Source organism: Rhipicephalus microplus, chromosome X, assembly GCF_043290135.1.
Source record: "Rhipicephalus microplus isolate Deutch F79 chromosome X, USDA_Rmic, whole genome shotgun sequence".
NCBI classification, from domain to species: Eukaryota; Metazoa; Arthropoda; class Arachnida; order Ixodida; family Ixodidae; genus Rhipicephalus; species Rhipicephalus microplus.
In genome coordinates, this window is record NC_134710.1 from 184560209 (window position 1) to 184577287 (window position 17079).

At 43.6% G+C, this 17079-nt stretch overlaps 1 protein-coding gene across 1 annotated transcript in view; it reads left to right on the forward strand.

Annotated features, from left to right (window-relative positions):
- The window catches only part of LOC119176970 (uncharacterized protein CG3556), a 165578-nt gene that overhangs the window by 78596 nt on the left and 69903 nt on the right, over positions 1 to 17079 (forward strand). Inside the window, exon 4 of the mRNA XM_075878332.1 lies at positions 3905 to 4074. Within this exon, the coding sequence (XP_075734447.1) occupies positions 3905 to 4074 (170 nt within the window). The remainder of the gene's footprint in view (positions 1 to 3904; positions 4075 to 17079) is intronic.

Genomic DNA, 17079 nt, shown 5'->3' on the forward strand with positions numbered 1-17079 from the left:
CGATACGAAGCGTTAGATACTGAGAGGCTGTGTAACTTGAATGCACGTTTAAAAACTCCTGTTGGCCGAAATCGTACGGAGCTCCCACTACAGGCGGCTCTGAGAGCCCGGATCACTTTGAGACGCTAAACCTCATTACACCTCATTTACTGAAAATATTTCCCATTTCATTGTTTCTCTTTTTCCGACTTTTTCAGTAACATGAGAGTTATCAAAGTGTAATAGATAGTTGCTGCTTTAATCTAATGTAATTTTCGCCTGTATGTTAACACCAGTACGCCCACCTCATAATGTTTCTTTTTCTCAATCGTTAATTCAAAAAAAATCCTCAACGAAGTTCATTATTTGGATTTCCTACAACATAATGGTCTCAATTTTCAGAGTAAAAGTTTGTTAGTGTCTCTAGTAGTGGCCTGCAATACCAATGACCTCGTGGCAAACTGGCACGTAAGTATGAAAGCAACCCTTTTCTTTCTCTCCTTTTTTTCTGCTTGCGTCTCCTAATCTTACTGCATGCGCTTGGAACACAATGCATGTACGTTTGCCACTATGTGCCTTTAATATATTGTAATGTTTCTTTGACTAGGAGGACAAAGCCTCTGATAAACATGTAATGGCGATGCACGAAATAGGCAGTTTTCGCAAATCTTTCTGCTGGATCGTTGGCGAAATGAATTTGAAGAAAGAAAAAAAAAGAAGCTAGTGAACACATCTCATTCTGTGTGCTCCGATGCTCATGCACTTTATGAATTCTTATGTCACTAGAACGCACGTTATGTTGTTCGACAATCCAGGTGCTCGTTATCGTACACAGTTACTGCACATTGTCATTTACGCCGAAAATACTAGCACCACTTGATCAAAGTGCACGTTCAACTATATATGAAATCATGTCGTTTTTCACCACTGTGGGGGCTCAGCGGCTGCGTAGTGCAAAAAGAAGTTAACTTCCCAAATTTCTTTCTAGAAAAATTCACAGTGAGAAGAAGCACCAACATGTCCGCGAAGCTATAGTTTATAAAGCGATTGTTCACTGTGAAACATTTCTGCCACTTCCGTTCTCTTTGAGTTCAATTCCTTAAGGCATATATACATACATATATATATATATATATATATATATATATATTGTGGGCATTTAGTACCCATAATACCAAGACTCCATAATATATATATATATATATATATATATATATATATATATATATATATATATATATATATATATATATATATATATATATATATATATATATATATATATATATATATATATATATATATATATCCACCTACGTCTGTACGTCTCGCTGCTCTCGTCATCACCCCCTTAACTTGGGGCAAACAAAAATTAGTATGGAAGGGTGAAGTGTGTGGATGAATACCACATACTCGTGGGCGGGTATGTGCCACTGGTATGCGGGTACGTACCACAAGTGATTGACACCTCGTATCTACCCACGAGCGGTGACAACACTCATGTGTAATTTTAACGCGTGAGCGTTAAAGAAACCTGACATCGGCAGCGTTGACAGACGAATGCAAAGAATAAATGTCAGGGTCCCACAAAAAATAGAACCCTAGCATTCTGCTTGGCAATCAAGTATTCTACCACAGAGCCTCATCAGGTCTCGGAATGGCTCTTTAAATATACCCTAATGCTCATGAAACCTCACTTGTGGTTGCGGTGCTGGTCATGCAATTTTATAAACATTCTCTATGTACTCCTATGATAGAGCTATCATGTCGGGTTAACGTGAATTGTTGTTAAGCATCATCTGCAAGAGTTTATTTATTTGAGTGTTCAGGGCTATCACATTCCTGGGCACCAGCGCAAGCACCAGCGCTTCACATCAGCTTACCGCTTCTGGTGTTGCTAATATTCATGTGGCTGTTGTCATTATTACGCAACTGTGAATAACTGCTAATATGTGCGCTTGTTTATTGTATATCTATGAGTGCATTTGTACCATCGCTTCAAATGAAACCCGAACAGTAACAAGCCTTCGCGATGGTACAGTCTGTATAGTCCACTTATCAATATTTGACACGCGCGCGCATCCTGTTGGCAGCTCTGCGCATATATGTGTCCCTGCCCATGCTGATAAGTGCACGGCGCGCATTATAATATCGCGAAGGCTTGCCGATGTTTGGGTTTCATTTCAAGCGGATAGTACATATATTTTGCGCCAATTCACAACGTTTCGCTCACTAAAAAACTTACAACACAGTCACCTTCCATCTGCATGCTTCCCTTGACATCGATTCCCTAGGCACGTTTGAACTATTGATTTTAATTGCGATGCTTTCTTTGCATACTGTAAACACTTTTGGCGCCTATAGGCGTATCTATCTATCTAATCTATCTATCTATCTATCTATCTATCTATCTATCTATCTATCTATCTATCTATCTATCTATCCATCTATCTATCTATCTATTCGTTTACGTCTGGTGCTCTCATGACCACCCCTTAAACTTGGCGTGAAGCAAGATTAGTATGTGAGGGTAAGATGGTATTATAAATTTGACGCGCAGGTCAACACATGAATAATATCATAATCCCGACGTGTACAACGTCAAAATTTTTCCGCCAAACATGAGCACATACATGTGGGCGGGTATGTGCCACTGATATACTGGTATGTGCCACAAGTAATTGAAACTGCATCTTACCAAGAGCGACAACACACATGAGTAGTTTTTACAGCGAAGTCTGTTTTGAAATCAAAACACAGGTCACGCGCTGCCGTAGTTGCCCGCCACCGCCGCCACCACCACCAGTGTCTGTAAGCACATCGTATGAAATTAGAAAAAAAAACTTGCAGTAGTGACACAGTAGGGCTCGAACCCGAATCTACTTAGTGCCAGCCCAGTATTTTGCCACTGAGTCTAGCCGGTGCTTGGGACTTGTTGGCAAACTTGCCTCAGGCAGGTTTGATGATGAGAAAGCAATCACCTTAATACGGCTTATGAAGTGTTTTAAAAGAGCGAAAAAACAACCAGTCATCGCACAATGCCAATAGCGTAACTATTGGCTCGTCCATGACTCCAACCCATTACAAAAGCTTGTCCTTGATTGCCTATTAACGGTGGCGCATACCCACTCCAGGCACAATTCCTCATTGTCGTCAGCCACTACATGAACAAGTGGCAGAAGATTCCTTGCAAGTTTTTAGCACATACCACGCTTCTCAGAAGAATGACGAAAAATAGCATAGCGAGTGACGACCTACTATCAAGAAATTAGTACTTTGCCGTAGTGGGTACCCAGCAAATGTGCTTGCAGCAGTTACCCAATGAGTGTTTTGAAAAGGCTCTGAAAGGCCGCTCTTCTATTTTTCACTGCGACTGTGCGGCGCCTTCCACACAGGCCCGGCGTTTTAGTTTTTATTTTAGGATCAATGACGCTTCCCAGTCGAATCTAATTGTTTATTTTCAACATCGTTTACATGTGGGTGTTCCCACAGTGGTGGAGCTCTGTTTGTTTGCTTTTTTTCCGGATACCAGAAACGGCATTGCAGTCGCAAACCTTGCATGCTTTCTCTACGCGATGTCCAGCACCTAGCTAAGAATAGATAACTGAAACTGCGCAACCAACAACGGCCTTCTTCAGCGACAAACTGTGGTATCACTATGCACTCTTCGATGAAGCGGCGCTTTTTGTTTTCCCCCCTTTCCTTCATTAGATACCATTTTTCTCTTTTCTGTCAAAAAGCACATGCTACACATGCTGGATAATCTCATATGATTGTCAGTGCACGGTAGCAAAGTAAACGCGCTTCTTATTGGTATTTCATACCTTTCCTTTCCTTCGTGTCTCTCTTGTTCCTGCCAATGAAAAAAGTCTACGTCTTGTTGTGTGATGAAACGCGCGTGCACACTGAAAAAACTGTATTGCAGCTGCTGTCATGGACTCCCTAGCCATTAATGTCCTAGCCTTGGCTTGTTTGACTGACAACCAACTTGGACGTCACTCGTCAGTTGTCTACGATGCGCTCAGACCAGTGGTTCTGCTGCAACAGCAAGATGGAAGTTTTGGGAACGTCCACACCACGGGCCTAGTGACACAGGTAAGGTCACTATATATGGTACGTTAAAGGGGCCCTGCAACACTTTTTGAGGGTGATCAGAAAACGTTGCCGATCGGTAGTAGAGGCTCCCGACAACACGTGAGCCAAATAAAATAGCGCAGCACGAGGCCCCAAATTCACAATAAATTATCAGTCAGCTAAAAATTACCACCGCCTCTTCTCTCGACAAATCACGGAAAATGCTCAAAACTCACTCGTAAAATGCTCATCTATCAGCCTTTGGCTGATTTGAGCATAGTGGGCTTGGTCGTTAACGAGATTGCCGCGTAAGGCCGTGACTTGTCCACCCGTGCGCGCGCAATCACGCTGAAAAACCCGCGCGTCCGAAGAAAAAAAGAAAGAAAAAGTGCTCGAGGTCTCGATGCGCGCGTCAAATTTTTCTTTGCCTTCGCTATCGCTCCCTGCTTAGCTTCCAGCACTTTTGTCGGGAATAAAAAAGAGATAATGCAATTGCAGCGTGCGACAATTATTTGTAACTCCACTGGCACTGCCTGGATTCTTAAAATTTTTGCGGTGTTTAATTCGTGAGGCAATAGGCTCTTCTAGTGAACTCATTCCGTGGTTACATAAAAAAGTGTTTAAGGGCCCCTTTAAAATGTGCGCATATCAGAATGAATGTGATTTTATTGCGAAAGCAATCATATGAACAGTATCGGGGGCTGTTTACTGTCGCCTTTTTTGTCATGGCCCGTGTAAGGTCGAAATTGCTAAGATGCCCCAGCTCATCGTAAGAGCGCGTGAGGGGTGACGACGAGAGCCACTGAAGCAGAGATCAAAGGAGCCGTCTCCAGTTTCGTCGCTCCGAGGCCCATTCAATAAAAGCCCCGCCGCGGTGGTCTAGTGGCTAAGGTACTCGGCTGCTGACCCGCAGGGCGCGGGTTCGAATCCCGGCTGCGGCGGCTGCATTTCCGATGGAGGCGGAAATGTTGTAGGCCCGTGTGCTCAGATTTGGGTGCACGTTAAAGAACCCCAGGTGGTCAAAATTTCCGGAGCCCTCCACTACGGCGTCTCTCATAATCATATAGTGGTTTTGGGACGTTAAACCCCATATATCAACCATATATCAATCATTCGATAAACCCCCCCCCCCCCCACACCTGTCCGACCAGCGGTCGTATGCTCAAAAAGAAAGGAACGCCCCGCCCATCTTTAACGAGCGTGAAAAGACGCGAAGACCGAATTAGTGAGACGGGGTCCCTCAAAAAGCAACTGTAACCTCTGATTTTAAGAGCGTGGTCGTCACTGGAGCGCATGTTATCTCGCCATCGCAGCACCCTAAGCGAGAGGCTCGCATACCTTTCTGCGAGCTGTGCTCAACGCGAAGAGAATTTGCGAAGAGTACCTCTGGACCAGCCATTTTCACTTGAACCATCGCTTTGTAGAGTTGCGTGAGATCGCATCGCAATGAGTTAGCTACAAGCCTCACTTCGTAAACAATAGAATTTGTTACTATGCAGACCTTCACCTTTTTGGTGGAACAGCAACATTTTTTTTACAAAATCACATCTAAAGCACATGTGTTTAGCCAATTGGCATCATTTTCTTGAAAATACCTAAGGTAGTGATCACGTCTCTGAATACTTTAAGTGCAAGTGTATTTCATGGTCCTATAGGATCCATTTATAATCTATTTGGCGTGGTGTACATCATCAATCATACATACACAAAAAAATAAGTGTGAATAAAACAATTGAGCTACTCTAATAGCACCACTTTCGTTCTAGCTCGAGTGCATCTGTTTAAACCAATAAGCAATATTTGTGAATCCTTTTCTTCCTTCTTTTCAATTGCGAATCATTTCCTTCTGGACCCACCTGCCACGATGGTCAGGTAGTTATGGTGCTCGAGAGCTGACGCGCAGGTCGCGGGATCAAAACCCCGCCACAACGGCTGCATTTGCCATGAAGGCAAACAAGCGTAAGCTCCGTGTTCTTAGATTTAGAAGCATGTTGAAGAACCCCAGTGGGGTGAAATTTCCGCAGCCTTCCACTACAGCGCCTTTCATAATGACAAGGCAGTTTTTTAACAATAAACACCAGTAATTACTATTCTTTGTCGCACAAAAGAACTTTGACCTGTTTTTATCTTTACAATTGGCTGCCAGTTTTTCGAAATGAATATTGCGGATTGTTTCGTCTTTATTGGGCTTGCTGAAAACACTCATGCACAACGTTGTCGTCGGTGACTATTTAGCCACATTGACTACTTTACCACGCCGCATATCGACGAAAACTTTAGGTGTGCTCCATGAATACTTTCTCGCGGCCTTTGAGCATCTGTTCTGGAGCATTTGAGCTATTAGGTGCGAAGCATTATTTTGCGTACTGCAAGCACTCTATCTATCTATCTATCTATCTATCTATCTATCTATCTATCTATCTATCTATATATATATATATATATATATATATATATGTATATATATATATATATATATCCATCTATCTATCTATCTATTTATCTATCTATTCTTGGTGCTCTCGTGGTTGTCTCCGCAGCTCAAACCAAAATTAGTATTGAAAGACATTAGGGGCTTTTAGCTTGCCCTATACTTCTTTACGTTAACGTGTTACCGGAAACCGGATTGCTTTTGCCGTCTTAGTGGAACACATGGTGTTTAATGTTTTAGTTCCCCATACGTCAACGTATGCAATTACGTTTTTGCAAACCATAAATGGCGATGCTAACTACAACTAAACTGCATTTACCTTAAGTAGAGATGAATCACGGGTGCGGTGCAATCACGAGACTCTTTTTTATCGTGTACGGTATCCTCGTATGCGCAAAGGGTAGAAAATACAAGGTTACTGCAACGATGGTGTCTTCATCTTGTGATACTCCTTGCGACCACAGTCATGAGCGCGTTGGCTTACGCGTAATGTTTTTGAGGTAAAAATGATTTTAAAAGTGACTCTTTCGTAATAACGCTTCCGCGTGGTTTTCGCACCACACGTACAATGCACGATATTTCTGCAATACCAATTTTGTGATTAGCTGGTTCATTTTGGCGCCTCTAGATGGCACCACCTAATCCAGCTTGTCTGGTGCTCGCGCGTTTACGGCGTCGATGTTCCAAGCCATTCTAGTCGTTCTAGCTTTGGTAATCCAGCTGAAAATTTGTAATCGCCGTTGGCGCTCGCACTTCGGTTTATCTTCACTCGACGGCTCAAGTCTCCACAATGCGGATATCGCGAGTTCCTTTGAACTAAGGTGGATTTGGGAGATAGGGCGTAAAACCAATCCGGCAGGTTTACGTTCCGTAAAGACCCGCGTATGAACAGATTCTATTAAGTAAAGCAGAAACAAAGTATACTTGCAAACTAAAAGCCCCAATCAGTGTATTACCAAAATTTTTGTCAGTTCATGGCATGAACAACGCAAAATAATTACCACATCTGTTATAAAACCTTTTTCCTCAGTCACGCGTTGCACTTTCCCGTCTGCCAGAGCAGAGCATGCGAGACACGTGAGTGCGGGTATGCGCCACATGTGATTTAAAGTCTATATCAACCCATCAACACCAGGAATGAAATCAGCAGATGCCCACCCGATAGCGTTGAGGAGCCCATATCACAGAAACCTTGATAAACGCGAAGAATAAAGATCCCTTGTACTGGCATATTTAACGTGACCACGTTAAAGAACTCATTTCAGAGAATTTTCAGCCTTGGCGTTGGCGTTGCTGATTGTAAACGAAAAATCATCTTCTCATAGCCTCAAAATTGAGAAAGATGCAAATAAAATATTAACAATATATTTCCGGGTCTGAGTGAGGATCCAATCTACGCTGTCAGCTCGGCAAGTAGGCGTTCTACCACGCACCCAGGCGTGAAAATAACTTTAATGCTTTACTAACGCACGCGTCCTGTATGCAGTCTCCACAATGCAACATGTGTTTTCGCAGTAATATGACATGGTTCAAGTGATCGAGCCTGAGAACCTGTCATTTAAAACGTCTTCGTGGTTGAAAGCCGCACACCCAATACAAGAGGCTCACAAGTTACTGTTTGTATTCTCTTAAGACCACGTAGTGGGTGCAGAGCGTTAGGTTCGGCACTTGGGCAGAGAAGCGGAGCGGAATTCTGTGTACTGCGAACGAGTTGGCGTGTAGCTGCTAGCCTGCGGAAAGCCGTTAAGCCGGACATTGTTACTCAAAGCCTGGAAGCATGGTGTCATGCAGTCCGGAATCGCAATCGACCACAGTGGGTTTTTTTTCGTGACATCTTTCTTCGAAAGAACAGCGGCGTTGTTGTAGTCCTTTTGATGAGTCGGCACGAGCGTGAGACCCATCACCCCAACGACCTTCTTAGGCCAGCGAGGGGACACCGTGGTACCATAATAGAAGAGTGGTGACTCCACCCCAGTCAAGGACATTGATGTGGACGGGTGCGGGTGGCCCCGTCGAAGGTGGTGCATGTCTTGGGATTTGACAGTGTAGTTTAGTGCTCTTTCCCTCACCCCCAGATCTAGGAAAACAAGACTGTTTACGTTGGCTGAACCCTTCGATAGCAATGTAGTAAACATTGAGTAAGTACTCCAGCAGCTCACCAAGCTATATGCTCAAGTATTGATCGACCATGGAGGAATACGAGAATGACCCTGCTTATGACACGCACTTCATCTCTCATTAGCATGCACTCCTTTTCGATGAAACAAACGTATGTGCTTAAACGTATAAACCGATCTCACATCGGACCATTAGCTACCCGTCAGGTGTCAGTGAAGTGTCTGGAATCTGGACAGCTCTCTATATGCCGATAACCAAATATGCACAATGACATTGACCCAGCTCACAACTCTTGGCTAAAAAATATATCGGCCATCTCCCCGACGGAAACCCTGATGAAATGTGAAGCCACAGTGGTTCGCACGGCGTTGACCTGGTTGAAACGAGCATCGACGCGGGTGCTGAAAGAACTGTTTGAAGCGAAACTCAGTGTCGCGATCACACGAGTAAACGTTTGTTTGAAACGCTAATACACAGAAGGCGAGACGCGTTGAAGACGCTTAGACTCGGCTTCCTTGGCTCGCACCTAGTCGGTGTTACCCACCCGCCATCTGTATTCTCGAACGGGATCGGTGTTCTTAACTCGCACCTCGTCGGTGTCGCTGTTCTTCCATTGCCGACGCTTGCGTTCGGATTCCCTGGCTCGCACCTCATCGGTGTTCTTATCGCTATTCGCGAACGCGATCGGCTTCGCTAACCCTCGGAACTCTGGCGACAGCCGGGAAAGGTACGCGCACTGTAGCGGGAAGTATGCCACGACGGCGTCTCGCTTCAGTGCGATCGTGCGGCAAGCAGCGGCGCACTATCCACATTGTCGGTGCTGCGAGATTCTCGAGGCGCGCGCAGCACGCACATTCACTGCCTCGGGGCTTTTCTCACCGACAGATGAAGGGAAGTGGTGTGGGTAAGATGATGCCCAGGTGAGGAGTGGGTTCAAGCGTTGCGAGTGGTGGAGAGCGTGAAGCGAGCGAAAGCTGACACGCGGCAAGTGCGCGGCAGGCGAGGGAGAGAGACGTCACCGCGCACTGCTAGGAGGACGTGAGCTACTTGGCACCACTCCATCAGCTGCGGCGAGGGGAGCGGTGTGGACGGAAGGACTGTGTTACACAGCCTAGTCAAAGAGCTGCTACGCATCTGAAAGAAATATGTTGCCTAGGCCATAGGATCAGAGTACGCAGGCTCTAGTGCCCCTCCTCCGGCCCCCGGTATGCTTCATGAGGGCAACACCACCCTTGCACCAGCCCGGGATAATTTTTAAGAGCCTGGCTTGGGTCCCCAGCTATTCACAATAATGGACTGTTCACCATCCGTTTTAGTCTCAGTAAAACTCAGACTTTGCGTTAGCAACAAATCAAACAATCAGTGGGAAATGCTCCCCAATCAGTGTTGTGTGTGCCTAACATGTGTTCTTGAAAAGCGTAGTGAGTAGTTTTTAGGCTACAAAAATACTATAGTTAGAATACATAGCAGTCACGACACAGTCAATTCGTCAATGCTTTCACACAGACTTCCTCGTTATTAAAAAAAGCGGACACTTTTTGGTCATCTGCAAATGGGTACCCTTTAATATGCCTCCCTGGAAATGTTCTGAGAAAAGATTGTACGAATTTTTTATCAGCAAAGGGCTTTACTAATAGTTCGCGACATACAGAAAAGCCCTTATCTTAATCGTTCACAAAACAACCTTTAGTGGGCAAATTTGCAACCCCAGTTTCGTACAAGGTTGTGGTGTTAAGAAAAGGTGTTCGTTATTCTTCCTCTCTGGTACATTGTTAAACAAGGAAAGCGTGTCTGAAAAATTCGGCAGATCTCTCTCATAGCGGGAATCAACTCTAATATAATTAGTCATTGAGATAGTAGGCTGGACACCTTACTTAGGGAAAGCGGATTCGGTTAGGAACGCACGACAACAAGAACGGTCACTAACTCAATATATTTGAAAAAGCTTCCTGCAAGAAAGCCTATGCGCACTCGCATTGCCAACAGACGCCGCCACAAAAAAGCTTCTGAAAATCACCGGAAAATCCGGTACCAATCTATGATTTCTTGAAGGGGGTACATACAATGCATTCAACATTTAGCGATTTAACTTCTGTGAAGGAATTCGACTTTATGCTACTATGCAGTCGGCCTAGCAGCCTGTGAGGCCTTTTTGGCATTAGACCAACCGCGTTACGATGTGTATCAATATGTTTGTGTACATTAAAAATAAACCTTCATAACAATAATATCGGCGCCTAAGAGACCAAAGTGTTTGCCCATACACATATTTTTCCGCCCCCTCCAGGTATATGAAACTGTCCGTCTGTGGCCTCAACTAATTCGCGCTATCTACTTAGCATGAAATTGATTCCAACAGTGCGTGAGACCAGCCGAAATTTCTCGCTCTTCAGTGCCTATTATATGTAATAAAAAACGACATATGGCCAACGCACGTCATTAAATTCTCTCCGCTCATTTAGGTATGCGATACAGTTTTGTCCACAAATACGGAGAAAACGTAGATGCAATTTTGTGTGTTTACTTCGTTTATTCAGCGAAATAAAAAAGTACAAGAAAAAACGTGAGGCTTATGTGCCTCGGGTGATCAGAGACTATGGACCCACTTTCTTTGACCTGCCGAAGTCGCGTTGTGGGCCATTTATCTAAAATCGAAGGGGAGTACATTCACATCACAGCTGAACGGGCCACGAGCTTGCCGTGTCTGACCAACTGTATTCGTTAAACGAACATACAGAGTTCAGCGCAACTGTTAGGCATTGCGTAAACGCCTAATGCGGTTTGCGACACAAGCCGCCGCGTGCTCTTGCTGGCAATGCGAGAGAACACGGGCGCCATATAGATGCGACACTCTCCCCGTGTATTGCTTCATCAGACAATAAAGACAACAACACTGCCGCTTGCGCAGCCTCCTCTTTCAGACATGTAGCCCTTTTTTCCTTGCTTTTTCTGTATCCATGCTCCCTCCCACGCAGAAGCATTTTATGCGCTAGTCGCAGAGCGGAGTAAGATATGATGTTACCGGACAGAATACGATGAACGCAATTCTCCCTGCAGCATTGGCGAAATATGTGATGGAACACTTTTCGTATACCTCGAAAGGCTACCATACTGTAACTGTTCCTAGTTGCTACCCACTCGTAATGTCAGGCCGTTAGAGGTGAGCGATGACAGCTAATAATACGCAGGTCATACGAACAAAATTCCTAGAATACGCCTCAGATTCCGCGGAATGGGAATGAAGCGCATGACAATCTTGAATATTATCAGAAAGTTGGGGCTGTCATTCCATATTTTTACGGAACTTCACATCATCTCAAGAAGGCTGGAGAAAATACAGGCGCGAAAGTCGTCGTGTTAGCTCCTGAAAGCTTCACGAAATTGTGGACGATGATGCCTTTGGTGAAAACTCGAGACGAGTGATTGCTAAGGTTTAAATAAAAATCGTTAGGCTTTTACATGCCCAAACCACGATATGATTTTGAGGCCAGCCGTGGTGGACAGGTCCGGAAGTTTCATCCATTGACGTTTAGTAACACGAACTTAAATCAAAAGGGTCAAGTAAAACACAACTAAAACTTTCTTGCATTTATGAAGGTTTTATGTATCGAATACTGCTTTCGTCTGGTGACATCGCCGTGACATAAAAGGCTACGGTGGGGAGGACATAACCTCATATATAGTCTGTCATGTCTCTCACCCTCCTGTATATAGCAGCATATGATGTGGAAGAACATACGTCGGGCAGTCAGAAACGTGCCTCAAAAGGCAGTTTGAGGAGTATAGCTGGGGCTTGACCCAAGGAGAATGGCGACGCGTGGTGTTACAATGTCTTTACATTGAGTGTGCTCCATGTTTTAACAACCCTGAAGTACAATTTCTTGACTGCAGCTACTAATGCACATGTGCTGTGTGAACAACTTAGGAGTGTTAAGAATATGCATGTAGGCTATCTGGCATTAACTATTTGTCCAAAGTTAACGCCGGTACGTTTCGTGTACACAAATAAAACTCTATGCTGCTGTACCACGTAAAATATTTATTATATGCAAATAAATCAATTCTCGACTGCGATTAAAAGTAACCACCGACAGCAACATTCTATTCCCTGTGGATTGGGGTACTGTCCCGCAATACCGAAAAAAATGGCCCTCAATACAGTTTCCTGAATAAACATTTATTAAATGTGAAGCATTTCTCAGTGAACTTCGGTGACTTTAAGCGTATCTATCTATCTATTTATCTATCTATCTATCTATCTATCTATCTATCTATCTATCTATCTATCTATCTATCTATCTATCTATCTATCTATCTATCTATCTGTCTGTCTGTCTGTCTGTCTGTCTGTCTGTCTGTCTGTCTGTCTGTCTATCTGTCTGTCTGTCTGTCTGTCTGTCTGTCTGTCTGTCTATCTATCTATCTATCTATTTATATATCTATCTATCTATCTACCTATCTATCAAGCCGCCTACGACTTTTAGCTCTGCTGGCAGTTTGGATATTGGGATCTGTACCAATATTGGTATGGCATAACATGACAGCATGACGAGCATAAGTGACTAGTCATAACATGAAACTATTGACATGTTATTCACAAATGTCACAATTTACATGTCATGGTCTGCAATAAGAGCACAAAAGAGGATGAAGTGGAATGAAGGGGGCTGGAGGAAGAAGTTAGAATAAAATGGCTGATGGCACCCATCTATTGTAGATTATCCCTGTTTATTGTGTTTGTTCCTAGTCTAAATGCTACATTTTGGCACAGCCATCAGCTTGCAAAGACCGGAAATGTGGGTTAACTTCTTCATCGACAAGGAGTCATCGGAGCACCTGGTTTTCACATGGTACCAAGTCCACAGTGAGGCAACGATGGATATTTTTCGCAAAGTTAGCTCGACCAGACTGGTGGACACGGTACTAGAAGAAGCTTCGATGAGCCGTCAAACCCTTGTGCAAATAGGCTCGGTGAAAGTGAACCTGCAGCTCCAGGCACTCAGCGAACTTATTCTGGACCCCTTTCGACATGGCACCTTCAAGCGAAAAACAGCTTCTGAGAAGTTGAGTGTTGTTTTGACTGCTATTGAGTGACAACAGTGGCACATGAGGCAACAAACTGAAACAATTGGACCGTTGGTCAAGTCGATTAGTCATGAAAAGCCACAACAGACTGTAGAACTAGACTCTTTTGAAGGAGACTCGAAAAATGAAGACCATTGATTGTGGTTTTTCCAGTATGCATGCGAAAAAAAGATTGTAAACACAATCTTGATGGCACAAGATTGATGGCACAAAGATTTTAAACATGCGCATTTATTTGGGTGTCATCGCAATAAAGTGGTATGACTTGCAACTTGTGGACAAAGCACCAACGTGTTTGTAAAGGTGGAAGAGCAACTTTTTGGCGACTTTCCAAAGCAATGATGTAGAAAGATGGGATGCAGCGCTACGCTTTATATACATGGCTGGCTGTTTGCTAGAGTGTCTCGAGACACGTAGCCTGCTGCATTCTGCAGAACCAAAGCTCCTATCATCTGTTGTTGTAGATTTGGTAACGCAAGGTTTTTCCGCCAGCATCCACCGTGAAGAAAAAATCAGTGATCTGATAACATTTGATGATCTTTTGCGATGCATAGACACCATAGTGACATCATTCTCTTCGCGAGAACAACGAGGTGGTGAACAAACATTTGATCAAGAGGAGCAATTTTCAGCGGTACACGATGCAGACCTTCCACGTGAGCTAATCATGTGCGATGACAAACCTCAAGCATAAACCTGCACCGTGACAGTTTACTTGCTATCATCAACCCTATTACGCCTCTATTGAAGTAGATGGCACTGACATGAAGGCCCTTGTTGACAGTCGGGCTTCTGTCTCTATGATCAATAAGAGTCGAGTGGATGGCGGTGGCCTGCATGCTGGTAGAGCACTGCACGTGCAAGCCTTTGATGGGTCAGTAAGTACGCATAGTGAAAGAATTACCCTAAGCATTCAATTTCAAGGTCAAACAATTACAACTAATGTATTGGCCATTCCTGACGTCTGCTATGATTTTTCTTTTGTCGCGTCCAGACATAAGGAGGCATCATAATAACATCTATTAGGATGACAGACTAATGGTCGAGGACAACCTCGAACGAGATCTCCCTCAGGCGTCTGACAATACATGAATCCTTTTCCACTCGGAGGACAATAAATTGAACTACACAGAACTTACATGGATAAGCAGCTACCCTCCGACAATGAAATCTTACGTCGTCTTTTTCGAACTTAGAGACAAAAGCGTTATCTGCCGAGTTCCTGATAGCCTGTCCAGAAATAAAAAGGTGTGGCTGAAAAAAGAGCTGCAAGAAATGTTGAATGTCAATATTATCCGCACTTTTGTTTCATCATTTGCTACTCCAATAAATAGTGCTCTAAAAGAAGACGGAATATTCAGACTCTGCACAGATTACCGGGCAATTAATCGCCAAACAGTGTTGATACCGTTTCTAATGCCGAGGATTGACGATATCATTGACGAGACTGGTAGTTACCATTGTTTTTCAAAAACAGAGCTTTGCAAGGAGTTTTGGCAAATCCGACTCACTGAAGAAACGAAAAATTACACCACATTTATAGCCCCTTTAGCTTATTTGAATACAAGCGCTTACTATTTGGTTAGAAACATTCTCAGGCATGGTTTCAGAAAATATGACTGATATTCTGAAACTTTACTTGGGTGTATTCTGCAACGTCTACATTGATGCCATCATCGTGTATTCAAAGACAAAAGAGGATTACCAGGGTCATCATTCAAAAGTTCTTCATACTTTGAGGATTTCGCAGCTCAAAGTCAATTTTAAAAAAATGCTTTCTTTGAAAACAAAGTTGTATTTCTCGGAATGAACTTACCAAAAGCACGAAACGCGAATCAGTAGAAAGAATTTCTCAGCTGAAAAAAACCTTATGATGTGCACACTCTGCGTGTTTTCATTGGCCAGCAGGATACTTTAGAGCATTTATCAACGACTACGCACTGAAGACACGATGTCCTGCACGCTTACCTGAAAAAGACGTACCTTTTCAATGCAATTAGGAGTGCGAAGCTATTCATTCTGAACTTGTAAAGCTGATATCATTGGATTCTATCTTGCGCATACCAGACTTTTCTCTACCTTTTGAACTGAATACGGACGCATCACACTACGAAACCGGTGCTGTTTTGTATAAGAAACCCTCAAATCAGACCGACTCAACGAAGCATTACGTGGTGGGATATTACAGCTACACGATAATTTCAGGTTAAGGTAATTATTCTAATACAGAAAATGAAGTGATGGTAGTCTTGAAAGCCGTTCAGTATTGCAGAGCTTACCTTGAATGGGCATAGTTCAAGCTATTCACGAATCATCAGGCGTTGACACAACTTTAGAATATAGCACTGCCAAGAGGACGCACTGCTAGATGGGTGAACTTTCTCTAGCATTTTGGTTTCACCATTTCGCACCATCTTGGCCCACTTCTCACCGATGCTAATGCGCTGTCTAGATTAATTGTTCGTGAGACCAGCGAAAATGCAAAAATTATTCATCATATTAAGCTATGGAAAGGTACAGGAGATCTACAGTTTATTGGTGGAAAGCCACCCACCCTGGCTAAAAAGATTCCATAAGTCTACCATAATACCCCTGAATTGGGCGGACACGATGGCTTCTGGCGCACATACAAGAAATTACTCATGAGGTTCAAATGGCCACGTATGAAGAACGACGTCAGTAATTATATCCGGACATGTCATCTTTTCCAGGTAAACAAAGTTAAGTACAAGCAGTCGACAGATGTGGTGATAAACCCGAATATTGAAAGGTACCCTTCGAAGTGATTCACCTACAATTCGGAGAGCTTGAAAAGAAGAGGAAATAGTCAGACAAACACAAGGTTTTCTGATTTCCATTGATTAATGTATAAGGACCATTATAGTGAAAGCAGAGAAAAAAGATGGGAATAGTGTCATCAATCTACTAAAAATACGTGTTTTAAGCACACCAAGGCCCTAGTCAGCAAAAACAGTAGGGCTTCCTATAGTACAAACCTAGCAACATGGGCTAAAAACCAAGAAATTGTTAATAAATATTCTCCGTATCTCCCGGCAGCGAATGGATTAGCAGAACGGAGCATATGGGACATCAAACACTTTTTGAAGATGTATCCGGAATTTATCGGAGGGTGAAAGTGCTGCCTTGAGGCCGCTGGAAGCACCTCAACTGATCGTTCACCTTAAGTTTATGCTGCAGTCCTCATTTCGCTTCAACTGGAACAGCGCCCATACTACGGGCAGATCGTGATCTAGGCCTCTTATAGATCTCCAACTTATGGATGCCAAGAAAAGGGCCGAACGTCAAAAAGTATATAAGCGGCGGATGAAGAGGAATTTGTATAAAAGAGGCAACAGTGACATGCCACCCATCCAGCCGGGAGATTACATCCT